Genomic DNA, 17,731 nt, shown 5'->3' on the forward strand with positions numbered 1-17,731 from the left:
TAAAAAAAACCTAGAAAGTAAATAACTAAAACATACCTCCTTGGTGTTGTCTTGTTGGTGAAGTAACATTTCTGATGCATGGAGTGAGCTGGGACTCAAGACGTTCATGGGATGAGTCACGTGATCTATCACTTGACCTTCTTCGCTCTCTTGATCTTTCATGCCCACCACTAGCCCCATGAAGACTCATTTTGCTGCAATCACCCTTAACAAGACGAGATGAAGTACTAGAAGAAAAGTGAACAGGATGAGATAGTATTTAGAATCCTTAAGTAGTCAATATAAAATAGATCTTATATTGTGAATGTTTATTTTGTCAATTTCAGTAGTAATCTGTTTAGAAGAGGCATGTTGCTTGTGGGAAAGTCATATTTATATGGTAAGATTTTCACCTTTTCATGACACCCTGACAACATGTTCATACGGAGTTGGGAAATGCCTTGCAAACAAAATGAGCCAAACCAGAAATGCAATGGATGTCCGGATCGGATGCCTGAAGGCTGTCAGGAACTCATGCTGCATCACATCTCAATGATTGCAACATCCTGGGTCATGAGATTGCCTTCTGATTAAGATTCTAAAGTGTGCACAGAAAGTGTTAGTCCACGTGCAAACAGGTGAAAACTGTTTCACAAAATAATAACTCAATTTTAACCAGTGTACTGGCTGCCAATAGGTTTCTGAGGATATTTCAAAAGCTGATTATTACCTATAAGATGATATGTTCCTGGTAGAATCTGTCCTAACATGTGAACTGTGATTGCATGTTGTATCTCTTCAACCCTTATGGAGCTAAGGGGAGAGGGATCAAAAAAACTTGTCTTTCCTATGAAACGGTCTGACACTGTCCATATATGAATGGTTCCCTCTTTCTCCAGTCTTTCAAATATTAATTGTTGTCATATATTATTGTTATATATTACCAACCAGGCTTATTATCTTTTAACTATTTTGAGATTTTTTTATATTTTACAGATGAATATGAAAGCTACACAAAGTTCTTTGGCTACAGCAGTGGTTCTCAACCTTTTTAATGCCGCGACCCCCAACCGGTCGTAAGTCGAGGACTAAACCGGTCTCAAACTGCTCTAATTGAAAAAAATCAAAACTAGATGAATATTTCAGACTACATAGAACTAACATTTTTACTAGTTGCTTAATATCAAAGTAAAGTGCTAATCAACTAGAACAGGGGTGTCAAACTCGCAATGTCACGTGCTGCAACGTACTGCGACTTTTTCCCCATTGCTGGCAATGGGGTGGGTGTGGTTTCACCATGACGCATCTAGCCCGCGGGCCAGCAGTTTGACACCCCTGAACTAGAACATTAAAATCATATTTGGCCTGGTAACATTCTATTAAACCAACTAAAACCAACAATACGAAGAGTACCTGCAATTTTTCCTCTTATACAGTACTAACAGAATAAAAAAAAAACACCATTCTTGTGACATCGTATGGCCTTCTACAACCGAAGACGCACAGATGTACACAAAGCCCACAACTAGAAGGCATGGAGATTGGCAAAGCCACTGTAATCCACATACTATGTTTCAAAACTACTGAAATTGGTTACAGTAATATCCAAACAGTCAATACAATTCAGGACCCCCCAAAAAAAAAGCCACTTCTGAGAAAGTGAATGTATTCAAAGAATAGATCCATTTAGAAAAAAAATTAGAATTGCCACATGAAGTGCAGCAGTAGCAGTTTTTATCCTACTGAGCAGCTCAATTATATAGAATCCATTAGACCAGGGATGTCAAACTCACAACGTCACGTGATGTGTCGCAACATATTGCAACTTTTTCCTCATTGCTGGCAATGGGGTGGGCGTGGTTTTGGTGTGACGCATCCGGCCCGTGGGCCGGCAGTTTGACACCCCTGCATTAGACTTTGGGATCAATATCACTACAGTCTCAATTGTCTATAGGTACACAGAACTTAGGATACTGTCCTAGAAAGGAGGAAACGGCAAACCCCATATTCCACCCAAAAGAAATAGAAAATGGGAAAGCATACTGAAATAACTTATATTGTATTTTATTATTTCTCATCCTTTTCCTTTTGAAGTCATTTTCCGAACCTATAAGTTGCTTAAGGAGAAGTGTTAGTTGATAAAAAAAATAATAATCTCAAACTCTAAAGCAGGGAATAAAAAGATAACTTTAAAACTCTGCAATTTAGTCATGTGAAATGGAATATTTTCACCAAGTAAGTAGACATTTTGCACCTATTTCTACACATATATGAAATCCATTTGTATCTGTCCACTGATGTAAGAACTGGTAAGCATTTTCCCCTTTTTATTTCCATCCCTCCATCCACCTAATTAGTTCTATATACTCTAGCACAGGGAAATGTGATGCAGAAAGAAAAAAAATAGGAAACTTCAATTACAGGAGCAAGAATCTGCTTACCGCAGCACTAGATGAAACACACCGTTTTTGCTCATTCCAGAAAGGTTTGGCTCAATAGCAATCTTATAAAACCCGCATAATGAAACACAATCTTCTTCAGAAATTTCCGAACACAAGCCAAGTTCATGCATATTAATACTTGGATATATCTACATGCTACAGGAAGCATGCCTCATGACTCAGATAAAATGCTTCCTACCCAAGTGATAAAAACTCTAGCGAGATAGTAATCATGCTACAAAAACTTCTGCAAAAACAATAGTATAAACATTTGTACCAATGTTCTCATCAACCAATTGAATGGCATCCATTAAGGAAATGGATTTTCTCTTGTTTGCAGATTCTTCCTCCAAATTTACTCAAGACTCTGGACAACATACCCAAAAAAGATTTGGGTAAATTTGCAGGGGAAAAAGAAATGTCTTCAAACAATGTTATCATTTTAACTTTTAAGATTCCTAAAAACAAAATTTTAAATAGTAATGAAAATATCGTTCTCACTGTTTTAGTGAGAACTAAACTACACCTTCAAAGTGAATCTATTTCATGTTTATATTAGAAATTAAATCACCCTGACCTTCTAAAAGTTATAGTGTGTGTCTATGTGTGTATGAAAATGCACAGGAAAATTTTACAGAATAACACTAAAATAGCAGCTTTATAATATAAAGTTCAACCAGCTGCATTACTCAACTTTTCCTCCCCATTAGGTTTTGATCTTATCTTGCATAATTCCTTTCTTTTGTCAAATTCCTATTAGTCAACTGCTACTATTGTCTTTATTTTTTTCTTCACTTTTAAAAGATGTAGTGTCTGAAAGTGATTTGTGTTTATGGACATTTCATTCCAAGAAAAAATACTGCCAAATAAAATTTTGCTTTACTTGAATATTTATATCCAAGTAAATGAGCTATGATTTCCCATTCTCCTCAAATATTTCAGTTCTGTTACATTTGTTTAATGAGAAAAGTAAACCTTTGAGATATTTATAAAACATATTAAATTATTTGCCTCATTTTAGTTTTGTTTATTAAACAGACTATTCTGCTAGATTAGATTTCAGTTTCTCACTTTGTCCCCCTAAAAAACCCATGTTAATTATAAATCCAGGCAGAATACTTTATAAGCCTCTATATAATTATAATACTCTAATAATACACAGGGATTTGTAGCCCAGACTTCTAAGTTCAATCTACAGAAGTGATGTCCTTGCTCAACTTCTATATATTGTTGTTATAATACAATGTTGCTACTATATAGCAGGATCTTCAGATTGTTTTTTGGGCGGGGGGGGGGGGGGGGTTGCTGATCCAAGCTATTTCCATAAAGCAATCTGAAATGTGGCTTGCTGATAATAATTTACTGGTCAACCAATCACATACAGCAGAAACGTCTTGATAAAATACATACATACAACTTCAGAAATGCTCTTATGGAGTAGTTCTGTATTATGACACTGTCATTTTTTTCTAACTATTCAAATCAATAAATTAAGCGTCACCAATAACAGCTGAAAAAATGCATAACGTCATTAACAGAAACTAAAAAGTAAACTCTAGAAAGATATGATTTATTTTCATACTGTTGAATAAGATAAGGATGATATGACATAACTTGCATCTTACACTCAGGAACCATCTTTTTACTTCCTTATTAAAGCAACCAGAGTGTAACTTGAAACTTTAAACGCTACCTTTATAAATTCTTGGCCTAGAAGACCACAAATAGAGGGGAAAAAATCTAACAAAAGCTAAACAATCATCAAAACTTTAAATACATTATTTCATATATTTTCCATTTTTGCTCAATTCAGCTTCTGCTCAATAATATTTTTATTTATATTATAGCTGCTATTTTAAATCCGTGGTCACACAAGCTCTCTTTTATCATATAAATATTTTAAGAGATCAATTACACAAAGAACTATTCCCTCTCCTTTATATATTTCCTTCTCAAGTTAAGTTCTGAAAACTGTATTAGATTTGTTAACAGATACGCACCTGCTTTTTGGGTAGAAAAGGGTAGGAACACAAAAACATGGAGAAAAGGTTGAAAACAAAGTACAAAAGAAATCTGCTGCTCCTCTCCAGCCTGCAGGTTTAGAAGCCAGTTCAGCATTCTCTGGCATTACTTGCTAAGTTCAGCATATTTGTTATTTCCATTCTCCTCTCAATACTCTACAGCATTATCAGCCTCATTTTCTAGCATCCTCCTTTCTTCTCCCATTTCAAGGGTAACACTCTTGTTACAGCTTTTCAGTCCATTAAGTGCTCAGAGAGGTAAGCCCCCAAGATATTATTTCAATTCATTTTCTCACAGCCACTGACTCAGCCGTGCACAGTGCAGCACTGACGTCTAACCTCAGAGCCTCCAGTAAGCTGAATTGATGCTTACCGTTTCCTTTTTTGTAAGCTGCCATTGGCTGGCATATTTGATGGATAGTGTACAGAACGCGTAAGGAAAGAGCTGCCTGATATACTGCCAAGTGACATCTGTGAAGCTATTTCTAGCCCTACCCGCTTGTCAGATTTTAATAAACTAATAAAGCATCTGAAATGTTTCTTCTGTCACCTATCTTTCGTGCCTTATTCTTTAGGCTTTCACTGCAGCAGAAAGAGCAGAATTCATTCAGCATATAATAATCTGTTTGGACAGGAATTCACAGCAAAAGATTCTTAGTAAAAGTCCTGTGCTATTTTTGTTTAAAACACAGGAAAGACAAATGCCATGAGAAATTTATGTCAAGAAATTGCATGTACAAAATAAGCAAGAGATACTCTTTATTCTAAGCATAATATTTTGTCCCCCAATGTAACGTATCAGTTACACTAGTACGGAGAAAAATCTAAGGTTTTAATTTCAAAGAGAAAGTCAGAAGAACAAATATAAAAAGTTTCTGATCTAAAATCGCAGCAAGCAAAATTCAGTTTGTGAAAGTCTATGATTTTCAGAATATTGCAATATATATATATATATATATGTTTGAATCCATAACTTCGACAAAGCTCTGAATTTGGAAGAGATGCTGTGCAATATATAGGGGATATAGCACCCATCTATGACTTATTGAAACAACCATGACTATTTCCCAATTAAACTGTCAAAGCCTTCACAGAGCAACCCCACAACTACTGTCTTACATCTATACCAGTGGTTCTCAACCTTTTTAATGCCGGGACCCCAACTGGTCGCAAGTCGAGGACTAAACCGGTCGTAAGTCGAGGATTACCCAACCGGTCGTAAGTCGAGGACTTTCCCTGCCCGGGAGCGCCGCACATGCGTGGTTCCGCCCCCTGCGCCGGCCGAGGCATAGCTGGCAAGCGGCAGAGACGGAGCAGGCCGACCACCAGCTGGCCCAGCCCAAGGGAGGTAAGGCACCCGCCAGAAAAGGGGAAAAAAATGGCAGACAAAAGAAATGGCGGACAGCCTTGCTTGGCGACCCCCGTGAAATGGTCGATCGACCCCAAATGGGGTCCCAACCCACAGGTTGAGAACCACTGATCTATACCATACTAGTCTATTTTTACACCTACGATCTGTCTGCCTTATTCAGGTCTTAGGATGCAAATAAAACAGTTCTTTCAAGGAATGCTAAAAAAATGAAGGGACATAGCTCAATATGCAAAAGGCATAAGGCAAATATGGCTGGCAAATTAAAAGGCCACATCTGCTCACATATACAGGGATGGACAGGATCTACCACCCTAGGTTAGGGGCTGCAAATCATCTTTCTCACCTGCCAGCAGGCCACAGGAGACAATCTACTTAATGTCATTGGAAGGCACAGAGCTGGAAGATGTTAAAACAATTTCAGTTAAAGGCTAAGGGGGGAATACATTCCAAAGCCTCTCACATGAAACTATACCCATTATCATTTGCATGTTCAAAGAAAAGCATTATCACATTCACTTACTTCTATTATATGTAACTAGATATCCAGAATCCAAATTCAGATTTAAGATTTTTAAAAAATCTAGAAACAGCTACAAATACACAAGGAAACAATAGCAAACGACCTCTCAATCAGGATGCAATTCCGCAGAAAGGTGAAAAATGTGAGTCATAAACTAAATGAAAACATTCTGTGTATTTAGCACTCACAAATGCTGAGAATATTTTGAATATATATAGTTTTATTGAATTGTGCCTTCTACCTGCCATACAGGCAGTCCTCATTTAGCAGCCACAATTAAGAGCCAGCAATTTGGTTGTTAAATGAAGTGACTGCAAAATGAAGCATCATGATTTTATTATTCTATTTTAGCTTTGCTTTGCTTTGCAGACCAACAAAGCTCATAAACATAAAGAGTGGTCGCAAAGTTGGTTTTTCATCACCAACATAACTGCAAAAGGTATCTAAACAAAGGCAGTCAGATCAGACTTTCTTCAATATAAGCTTGTTCAACCACCACCTTTTCAAGATAAATAGTATCATGTCCACTCCCAAAGAAAAGAGGACATGAGGTCTACCCCTATTTCTCTTCTGCACACCTCAATTTGCATAAAAGTTATTAGAATCTCTGGAGTGGGACATAAACAGAATTGTGCATGGGAAGAACAATGGAAACCATTGTTACATGAGCAACTTATAGACATAACACTGCAGCTAGTACTGCAGCCATGAAACCATGTTGTTTCTAGAAAAATAGAAATACATCATGTTGAGATTAAATCTAAGCTTGTTTATACCCATCACAACTCCACAAACTGGATTAGACTGGCTGGAAATGTTTCCAGCCAGGCTCGGAGCACCAATGAAAAGCTGACTACCATCAGTGGACTCAAGATACCTTGGACCAAAGAAATATATGACTTCTCTCAATAGCTTCATATATATTATATATATGAAGCTATTGAGAGAAGTCATATATCTATATATGAAGCTATTGAGAGAAGTCATGTGTTGGAGCTACAGCCACCCTGACAGTTTCTTACCCACCAGTACCAGCTGAAACCACCCAAAAACAGAAGAACTTTTGCAGAAAGGTACCTTCAACCCTTTACCCCAAAGGCAGCCCAGTAGGATAACATGATAGTAAGAAAAGCTCCTGGGAGAATCTGGATTGAAAAGAATTTTCATAAAGGTCCTTTATACCTGAATCAATACCTCCCCTTCTGAACAAGAAATACCAACACCAAGAAAGGGAAGTTGGAAATAGGGCAACAATTCTCCAACAAAGCTAGATCAGACTTTCTTTAATATAGGAATTTCTTTAAATCACCACCTTTTTCAAGACAGGCAGGATCATGTTTTCTCAGAAAGAAGCATTAGCCATCTCTTGGATCCAGCCACTGGCATATCTATTCAATGCTAGAAGGAACCAGGAAGGGCATTGTGCCTGATCATATGTACCCACTTTCACACTAGAGCAAGGGTAGGCAACCTTGGCTCTTTTATGACTAGGGGATTTCAACTCCCATAATTCCTGAGCCAGCTGGCTCAGGAATTATGGGAGTTGAAGTCCCCAAGTCCTAAAAGAGCCAAGGATGCCTACCCCTGTGCTAGAGAGAGCCCTCAAGTTTCCCAAAGTTCAAACTAATCTCAGATAACATTACAAAATATTATTTCACATATTGTCACATCAAAATCTGTTAAAGAAGCTTCGAGCTTAAAATTAATATAAGCAATTTTATCCTTGAATTATTTGGCAAAAGTGTCACAGTTGCCAGTTGAAGCATCAGTTCCACTATTCCTCTAAAGAAGGGAGTAAGCTTATCTAAACAAAACCACTAAAAATTGCAGACACAATAAGGACAGAGAAGTCAGCATGTTTCACCACCCTTAACCAACAATGTATAACATATTACTGTAGAACATGAGCACATACCTGTGGTAAGTCTTATTCATTTCTTGCTAAAAGGCTGGAACTCCCACATAAGTTAAAGGAAAGGAGAAGCAACATGAAGCATCAGACATACCCTTCTCTTAATAATGTAACTTTCTATGTGCAGGAAGATAATGTCCCTAATTGGGTAAAGCTGGACTATGTGTATAAACAAGCTAGATTATGGATCATATTTTAACCCACTCTTTTTAGTTTTTATTAAATAAATACAAATTGGCATTTTATTAGAGATGGGGTATTGTTGTCTGAACAATTATTATAACCATTTAACTGGTGAACCATTCAATAAAAACTGATAGTGTCTTTGTGTACAGTGGAAGCTGCCTTTGTGGAAATTTTGCAATGATACAACTGCTATAATTATTTGATTAATCAGATTATCAAAATTTTGGACAGCCAAAACTTATAACAATATTCTATCTTCCGGTTCCACAAATCTATGCGCATACAGAAGGTTTTCAAAAGAACCATCACATAGAAAAAGACCAGAGACAACCTTTCAGAAACACAAGTCTATACTAATATACCACTTGAGTTTCTAATATGTTGATCTATAATTGTTTTTACACATTTTTGAATATCCAGATATATACCAGTAATTAAAATGAAATTCCATTCAATATTGTTAAAAACCTTATTTTAAAAATAATTTCATGATTTATACAAAACATGTTTTCAGTAAATATAATCCAAAATTAATAACATAATCTGATCATTACAAGCAGAAGCTATAAATGGAATACATTGGTTTAAAATTTATTTCTACCTGAATTCACCCAACCCTAAACAAGGCTTTATTTGCATTAACTATAGTTCCATATCAAATGCACTAAGTCATGGTGCAAAAACTATGTTTTTAAAATAAGCTATAATTACTTCAAAATCAGAACCCATTCTATTTTATTACAGAGAATCTAGCTAGAATTTTGAAAAATCTAAGCAGATACATAAAATTATACTCATTCATCACAACTATTTGACAGAAACCATGTCTGCATGAGAAACATGCCTTGTTCCATTAACAGCCAAATGGCCATATTATTGGTCTTTTCCATGGAAAACAATATCCTTGAAAACATTTCTCAGTGAAGGGTTTTATAGACTCCAAACATGGCAGCTGTGTACAAGTATTCTTGTAAAGACTGCCTTTGACACCTGGCAGTTCTGACACCATTCTATTCTATTTTTTAAAATAAATAAATAAATAAATAAATTAGGAAGGTTGCCATGCTGTTAAGCGAAGCAGCAGATTTTAACATTACCTTTATTTCGTAGAATGCACTCCTAGATGTTTCATAGGCTCAAAAGGCAGTCTTAGAAAACACTAATAGTGAGTTGGTGCTATATACTGCTTTGTTTCTAAATTTGTCCAACTGCCCAGATGTGTCTCCCTGCTTAGATGAAATGTCAGAGTAAGCCAATCAAAACTCAGCCATATAGGCCTATTAACAAACAAGCCTAACATAACTTCAAATGTATATATTTTAGATCAAATAAGGGCAATACCAACAAGTCTACTTTAGGTTCTGATTAAGGGAAATATACACAAACATAAGGCCAAATATCATGGCTCTGAGAAAGGAGGCTGTTTTACTCTTCAAACTGCATTTTAATATGTTCTGCAGATGAATAAAAAGACTGTTTTAACTGATTAGATACTTATAGTCTATAAAATACTATTACAATTGATCAAGTGATCATTCAGAGGAGTAGTTCTGGCTATCTAAGAATTAGGAATGCACATTACCAAATAAAACAAAAAAATCAATAATACAAATTAAAGGCAAATAAGGATAAAGCCACATCAGAAATTAGGTGATCTTACCTTAGGCAGCAAATGTCTATTATAGTATTGTAACTAAGATGTTATCAGATAAGAATTACTTTTTATTTATTAAATTTATATGATTTATCCTGCTATTAAGCAACTCTGTGTGTGGTTTAAATTTGTACAAAATTACATTAAATATGACCAAAATAAGATAGAGGTATGAAATAGAATAATAGGATATTGTAGTAGTGCAATGGCCACAAATATCTAAATCACTGACAGACTTCAAAGGAAGTTTTTATTAGTAGCAAATGAACAAAATTATCAGGATTATTTCTACATGACTACAATGAAATTGTACAACATTTTATAAGTAATTTATAATTTAGAAGACAAAGAATTGCATATTAAAACATGAGTACCCAAGTATTTTTAAAAACAATTTTGTGTATTAGCTCATGAACAGTAATCCTATATATTTTACACTGTACAATTTTAAGGATTAATCTGAATCTCTGGAACAGTAAAAGAAAAATACTGATTTTTTAAAGAATTACTAATTCAAGAAAACCCAGTTATGAATTAGTACAACAAAAAAAAGAGGAATAAAAAGCTTGTATGTTCATAAAGTCAGTTGTACTATGAAAATAAATGACTAATAGGCAATTTTTGTTAGACAATACCAGCCAAAGGACTATTTTTTAATCTAAAAGAGTTATATTAGTTAAAAGCTTTATAAAGATGTAGATGGTGTCAAAAGAACAGGTAATATCTGACTCTCCACTAAGAAAGTATTGTCTAATGAAAGAGAGAAAGGAAAATTTCTCACATTGCCTCAGTTTCATTCTTAAGGCCCTGGAAAAATGGTTATGGAATACTAAAAGTCGGTGACTGGAAGCTTCTCCTATTCAAATTCTATTAATGTAGAATCACTAGAGTGCTAACCAATGCTTTAAATATATTATTTAAAATATTAACATTTAAATTAATAGAGAATTAAAATTGTTACTCAAGGGTCACAAAATACATGACAACCTGGAATAATAACAATGTCATTATAAAATACTGGATTTTTTTTTATAGTAATATGGATTACATAATTGTGACTCTTATTATACACGTAAAGTCCCAGTTAAGATAAACTGATGTTCGCACTATTAATATACAACTTACGAAGGTAAACATTAAGCATATTGAAAACCTTGTCTCTGGATACCAACTGTTGGTATTAACTCAAAGCAGCCATCCTAACTCCTAAAAAAAAAAAGGTTCCCCACATTCCCCACCACCGAGATGTTCACAAAGGCAAACTGTTTTTTTGTCGGATTCACACTGCGACTATCTAAATACAATGCAGCATTTCCAAGTGTGGAAACAATATAGCATAGTAAGAGCTTTGGGCAAAACATGACACGCCGCCGTCTCCCAAATACGTTTTTTTTAAACAGGATCACCACTTCATTAGCTAGCTCTAAAACAGTGTTTCTCAACCTTGACAATTTTAAGGCATGTGGACTTCAACTCCCAGAATTCCACAGCCAGCAATGCTGGCTGTGGAATTCTGGGAGTTGAAGTCCACATGCCTTAAAATTGTCAAGGTTGAGAAACACTGCTCTAAAAGCAAGGAAAAGCCCAAACGACAGCCCCCCACTACAGAATTGCGCAAAGCAGAACGAGTGAGGCCAGTGACAAGGCGATTTTCGCAGAAAAAACTGCCACGCACACACAAGCCCTCCAAAAAGGCCCAACGCCGATTACCAGATGCGCGGAGGCGACCAGGAAATCTTCATCCTCGGCGTCCAATTACCGATTTTTCTCCCTCGGCAACAGCTTGTTTGCCGCAACGGAAACCACTCACCTCACCTCCCTCTGCCCCGCCGCCTCCCAGAAAAGCAGCGCCCAGCCTCAAACTGCCATTAGCAACGTCATCCTTCCCACACTCGTCTACGTCGCACCCGGTACCTGCCAAGCCGTCCTAGTTAGCACACCAGGACGACACAATTCATTACCCACAAGGCCATCCAACCGGCATCCTCGCAGCCCAGCTGGCAACCTACAAAAACTCTCCCAAGTATTACTCCTCCTCCTCCTGAGATCTCCGGTCGAAGAAGCCCTACCTTCGCCGGCTGTCCAACCTGTTGGTGTCGACTGCCCTTAAAAGTACCAGAAGTCCCCCAAATCGGCAGTTTCTAAAACTGGGACAATTTGGGCTCTTCTGCTTCTCCAGCGAGCTTCCCGTCTAACCGAAAGCGCGCACACCATACGCACGACACACACGTCCGGGATGTTAGCGAAAGGAAGAGCCCCACCGCCAAACACGTATCCTCCTACGCAGTGTTTCTCAACCGTGACAATTTTGAGGCATGTGGACTTCAACTCCCAGAATTCCACAGCCAGCATTGCTGGCTGTGGAATTCTGGGAGTTGAAGTCCACATGCCTCCAAATTGTCAAGGTTGAGAAACACTGCTCCTACGGTTCCCTACCCGACATGTCATCAACAAAGCTGGCTTAATTTTAACAAAACCAAACCAAACCCGACCCCTGTATCACGAGTCCACCACCCAGACACCCCCGGCGTCCATCTTTCAGGGGTCCCGGAGTCTTCCCTTGCCACTCAAGTCTTCCCTTTTACGGGCAAAGGGACCGAAGGCGACGGCCACCGCCTCGGTCTCAACCCTCAAGGGAGGCTTTCCCGAACCCAACATCCCGCCGAGTCTTCTCATCGACGGGCAATTAGCGGCGTGCCACCTCCATCTCACACACACACCCCCCACCAACCGTGCTTCTCCGCCTCACCTGCCGCGCCCGACCGTCGGGGCTCAAACGACCCCCCACTCCCCCGGCACCAACTTACGACTAGTACCGCCACGGCTACCAGTACAAACGGCTAGGCCCAGCCAACCGTCCGCTCGGCTCCCGCGAGAAGCAGACGCCTCTATTCTGACGTCCGAACGCTCGCGAGAGTTCGAGCAGAAAGGGGAAGTCAAGTCAGGGGAGAAAGCGGATCGAGTTTCCCCCCCCCCGGGGAAATCAGCTGATCCCTGCGGGCTCCGCAGCCCGCGACTCGGTTCAAGTCGCCGGAGGGCGAGTTTTGTGGTCGCGCGGCAACGGCCTGTTTCTTCTCGCTGCCCTCGTCCTCACGTTCCTTCCAGGAGCAGCAGCTGCAGCAGCGGCGTCCCCTCCTTCTGGCACTTAAACGCAGGGGACCGGTCCTCAAGGACCCCCCCCCCCAGCTGTGACTCGGGGTGAACGGCCTACCCCTGGCCTAGCCTGCTGTTTCAGCGCCGTTCCTTCTCTGGTGGGTGAAAGGCACGTTCGGCTCCCCAGCGGCTTAAACCCAAATCGTCATAGCTTCTTCCAAACTAGAATCTATACCAGAGATAGTTGATAAAATACAACGGTAGGAAAAAAAAAAAAAGGAAACCAATCTGCGCAGTTGTGACATTCAAATTAAAGAACCTGCGGCAGAGGGTGGCTTGGCCATCTTAACGAGAAAAGGAGTCCGGGCCGCCTTTATTGAGAAACTCTCATTCTGTTTAGTCAGTGTCTGTTTAGAAAGAAACCACCTCAAATTCCCTGGACATTGGTTCAGATTACAGGTTATAATCCCATTGGTTCAGATTACAGGTTATAATCCCGCACTTGATCACTGAACCCGTTGAGCTTTTTTGTGGCCGGGCATGGGGATATTGGTGCTTGGCTCGAAAGAAGAGCAAAAAGTCAGAAGGCCATTTAATTTACCAAGCACGCCTAATATCCGTGTGATAAATATGGGTCACTGGGCTAAAAATAGGAAACTACCTAATTTGTTTTGCAAATCCAGATATATTGTGTTATTCCAGCGGAAGAGATTTTGTGTAGTTTAGGGTTGAACTAGAGTTCTTCATGCTCTCTGAGTTTGTGTGCTTGCAAGTATTTCATTATCGGATTAAGTCAGGTCAGTGGGAGTGAGTGTGGGTTTGCTCCCTGTTTAAATACAATAGCTTGCTCTGCCAGTATTGATGGGGAGGTGCTTTTCTCCTTGGTGGTTACTAGATTAGAGTAGTTTTCTGTTTGATTGTTATCAATTGATTGTTAACACTAGACAAACAAATAGAAAACAACCCTAATCTGGGAATTACCAAAGAGAAAACCACACACACACACACACTCACACACACACACACACCTACCCTGTTAGGGCAAACAGCTGTATATAAACAGCAAACCCACATTCACTAGCCCTTATGAAGTTAACCTAGTGAGGTAATGTAATGTCTGCAAGTAAGCAACCAAGAGTTTTATATTGTTTAATATTGCTTTCATAAGTTATGTGTAGGTAAGTTGTGTGGTATTTCACATGCCTTTTCAGCTACAATAGTTCCTAGTCCGTAAATCATTTTTTAAAAAAATGGTTTAAAAGACTTGAAATTCATGAAATTCAGAGTCAGGCATATCAAGAAGGAACTGTTTGCTTCGGTCCTCAATTTTACCCTAATGCTGTTAAAATTTAAAGGAAAACCACAGTAGAGACCTCAGGCAACCCTGTTCCAATCCTGTTCCAATCCTTAGGTCTCAAGACCAAGCAAAAGAGTTAAACCTCAGTACTGAACTTATAGAGCAAGGCCTCACTCCATTAGATAATTTAACAGTCTGGGATTATTTGGGGGTGTTTGCAGTCTGATCCAGAAATTAAGTTTCTAGATTCAGATAACATTCTGAACCTTTAAATGAAATGGTTAAAGCATATTTGGTGAATTATATTGAAATATATAATATCCCTGAAATATCCAAGGGCTACAATAGCTATTTTGGGAGCAGCTATCTTGTATGTTTGAAGCTTGTCAGGCTGTCCTTTTTGTTTTGTTTCGTTTTTCAAAATCTACAAAATGATACAAAGCCAAGGGCCCTTATCAGGTTGGAGCTACTACATCTATTGATGTTCTGAAAGACCCGACAAAGTGATTGATCGTGTGAGTACCTCCTGTCTTCTCTCCTCTGTCTCAACGAAATTGGGTACAGAGACATAAGTCTCCGAGATCTTTTTACAATTTAATTGTGAAACAAGATGGACATGTTTACTTACACTACATGTCCATCAGGAACTGAATATCGTCACACAAATCACTGGTAAGAAAGTTACAATGGCACTGAATTTTTTTTCACACAACTGTTGCAGCATCCCCATGATCATGTGATCAAAATTCAGTCACTTGGCAACTGACTCATTTATGACAGATTAGTGTCCCAGGATCATGTGATCACCGTTTGTGACCATCTGACAAGCAAAGTCAATGGGGAAGCCAAAGTCACTTAGCCACTTAACAACTGCAGTGATTCATGTAACTGTGGCAAGAAAGGTGGCAAAATGAGGCAAAACTCATTTATCAACTGTCTCGCTTAGCAACAGAAATGTTGGGCTCAATTGTGGTTCTAATCTGAGGACTACCTGTACTCGGGGTTATCTGAGAGCGGGCTTTATACAAACACAGCCACAAACAAGCCAGATAACTCCATTTCAACACTGAGTATTCCATGAACCCAATCCTTCTTTTCAAATAGAAACTGTCTTGTATTCTTCAGTAGAAAATTTGTCCATAAATGTAGTACAATCATAAATTAATATAATTCTGTTTAGAAACAGTTTGGCCAACTTTGAATCTAAATTTGTGATTAAATTTGCAATTCTTAAAGAGAAAGGAAGTACTCTTTTTGATACACAGATTTTTCCACTGTATTGCTGCTGACCAGTTTCCTTCAGATTAAGCCAGCTACTTTCCTTTACGTCCAGCCATTTGATGTACTTGCCGAAGTAGAAATAAAATATCAGAGAGTGATACTTTATTTTTTAAAGCTTTCATAGCTCCCTCTAGTGGCGTGAATTGTAAGACATAAGTATTTCTGGTCATTGTGTTTTATACCAGGGGTCCCCAATCCCTGGTCCGTAGAACAGTACCGGCCCGCGGCATGCCAGCAATTGGGCTGCACAAACAAGCAAAGCCTCATCCGTGAGATGCAGGCAGCACACAAAACCACGCACCCTCCGGTCCACGGAAAAACTTCTCTCCACAGAACCAGTCCCTGGTGCCCAAAAGGTTGGGGACCTCTGTTTTATACTTTAATTTACAAACATTCATTCAGCAACCATTCAAAGTTGCTATGATGCTGGAAAAAAGTGAGTCATGACTGGTCCACAAAGTTACAACCATTGAAGTACCCCCCACAGTGAAGTGATCAAAATTAGTGTGCTTGAATGCCCATCCATCTTTACAACTACATGGACTCTCCAGATCCCCTCAATCACATATCTGCACCATTCTGTGCTCTTTTGACTATCCTACATAGCATTTGGCAGCAGAAGGATTGAAATAGAGGCTTGGGACCAGCCAGGTGTTACTGCCCCCAGACCTCTATTTCAGCACCAGCACTGCTGCTGCCACCGAGAAATGCCACCTCAAACCCCAAACCTTGCTACACCCAGCTGACCTATGGCATCATCCTCTCACTGCAAGGCAGTGCTAACCATGCCAGGCCTTCTTCCCGAGGCCACTGGCACCATTCTTCAAATTGCCCATGCCATTCTCCAAATACTAGTGCATCCCATCTGTGCAATGCTTTTGAAAGCCTTTGGAAAACTTCTGAGGTCTTTGGAAGTATTGCAAGGATGTGGCGCCTGCCTTTTTCCGAAGAGTGTGCTAGACCAGGGGAAGATGGCCTCCCTTGACCGGCAACTGCCTCATAAAGACGCTGGGAAAGCAAGTGGGAGGGAGGTCAGCAGTGGGAGGAAGCAGATGGCAAAGATCAGCTGGGAGTGTGGGATAGCGAGAATGGATGGGTTGGGTAACACTTTTTGGCCAAAGCTTTGCACCGTGCTCTTGGCACTTCCCAGAGCACGGCAGCTTTGTGCCACACTTGGCATTTCCTGGGTGTTTATTTTTATTTTCCAACTTCTATGCCGCCCTTCTCCCCACGGGACTCAGGGCGGCTCACAGCATATTAAAAAACAACACAAAAAACATTTCCCCTATAAAACCAATTAAAGCCAAATATATTTATGGCTGTGTCATTATTAAAATCTTTAAAAAAAATTTTCCCTATTTAAAATTCACCCTAGGTCAGTCCCGCTTGTTCAAAAAGCCATGTCTTGAGGGCGCGGCGGAAGGTTAGGAGATCCGGGATCGTCTGGATCTCGGGGGGTAGTTCGTTCCAGAGGGTGGGGGCACCCACAGAGAAGGCCCTCCCCCTGGGGGTCGCCAGCCGACACTGCCTGGCCGACGGCACCCTGAGGAGGCCCGCTCTGTGGGAGCGTACCGGTCTGTGGGAGGGAATCTGTGGCAGAAGGGGGTCTCGTAGATATCCAGGTCCTATGCCATGGAGCGCTTTAAAGGTGGTAACTAACACCTTAAAGCGTACCCGGAAGGCCACTGGTAGCCAGTGCAGCTCGCGCAGCAGCGGCGTTACGTGGGAGCGACGCGTCGCTCCCAACACCGCCCGCGCGGCCGCATTCTGGACCACCTGAAGCCTCCGGATGCTCCTCATAGGGAGCCCCATGTAAAGAGCATTACAGTAGTCCAGGCGGGAGGTGACGAGGGCCTGAGTGACTGTGCGCAAAGCATCCCGGTCCAGAAAAGGGCGCAACTGGTAGATCAGGCGAACCTGATAAAACGCCCCCCTGGTCACGGCCGACAAATGGTCTTCCAGTGTCAGCCGTGGA

General features: G+C 39.9%; 1 protein-coding gene across 4 annotated transcripts in view; it reads right to left on the bottom strand.

The window, feature by feature from the left end:
• Positions 1 to 12,996, bottom strand: part of BTBD10 (BTB domain containing 10) — a 25,329-nt gene extending 12,333 nt beyond the window's left edge. Inside the window, exons 1-2 of one of the 4 annotated variants that reach the window (XM_015820043.1) lie at positions 12,893 to 12,996; positions 37 to 227 (exon numbers count right to left, since the gene is read on the bottom strand). In XM_015820043.1, coding sequence (XP_015675529.1) covers positions 37 to 190 — 154 coding nt within the window. In that variant the 5' untranslated portion in view covers positions 191 to 227; positions 12,893 to 12,996. Of the gene's footprint in view, positions 1 to 36; positions 228 to 11,895; positions 11,915 to 12,154; positions 12,231 to 12,834; positions 12,856 to 12,892 lie in introns of those variants that run through there. The other 3 variants (XM_015820046.1, XM_015820044.2, XM_015820045.1) reach the window with 3 other exon arrangements.
• Between the last annotated feature and the right edge of the window lie 4,735 nt (positions 12,997 to 17,731).

The sequence above is a fragment of the Protobothrops mucrosquamatus genome, unplaced genomic scaffold (assembly GCF_001527695.2).
Source record: "Protobothrops mucrosquamatus isolate PMUCROS unplaced genomic scaffold, P.Mucros_1.0 scaffold1047, whole genome shotgun sequence".
NCBI lineage: Eukaryota > Metazoa > Chordata > Lepidosauria > Squamata > Viperidae > Protobothrops > Protobothrops mucrosquamatus.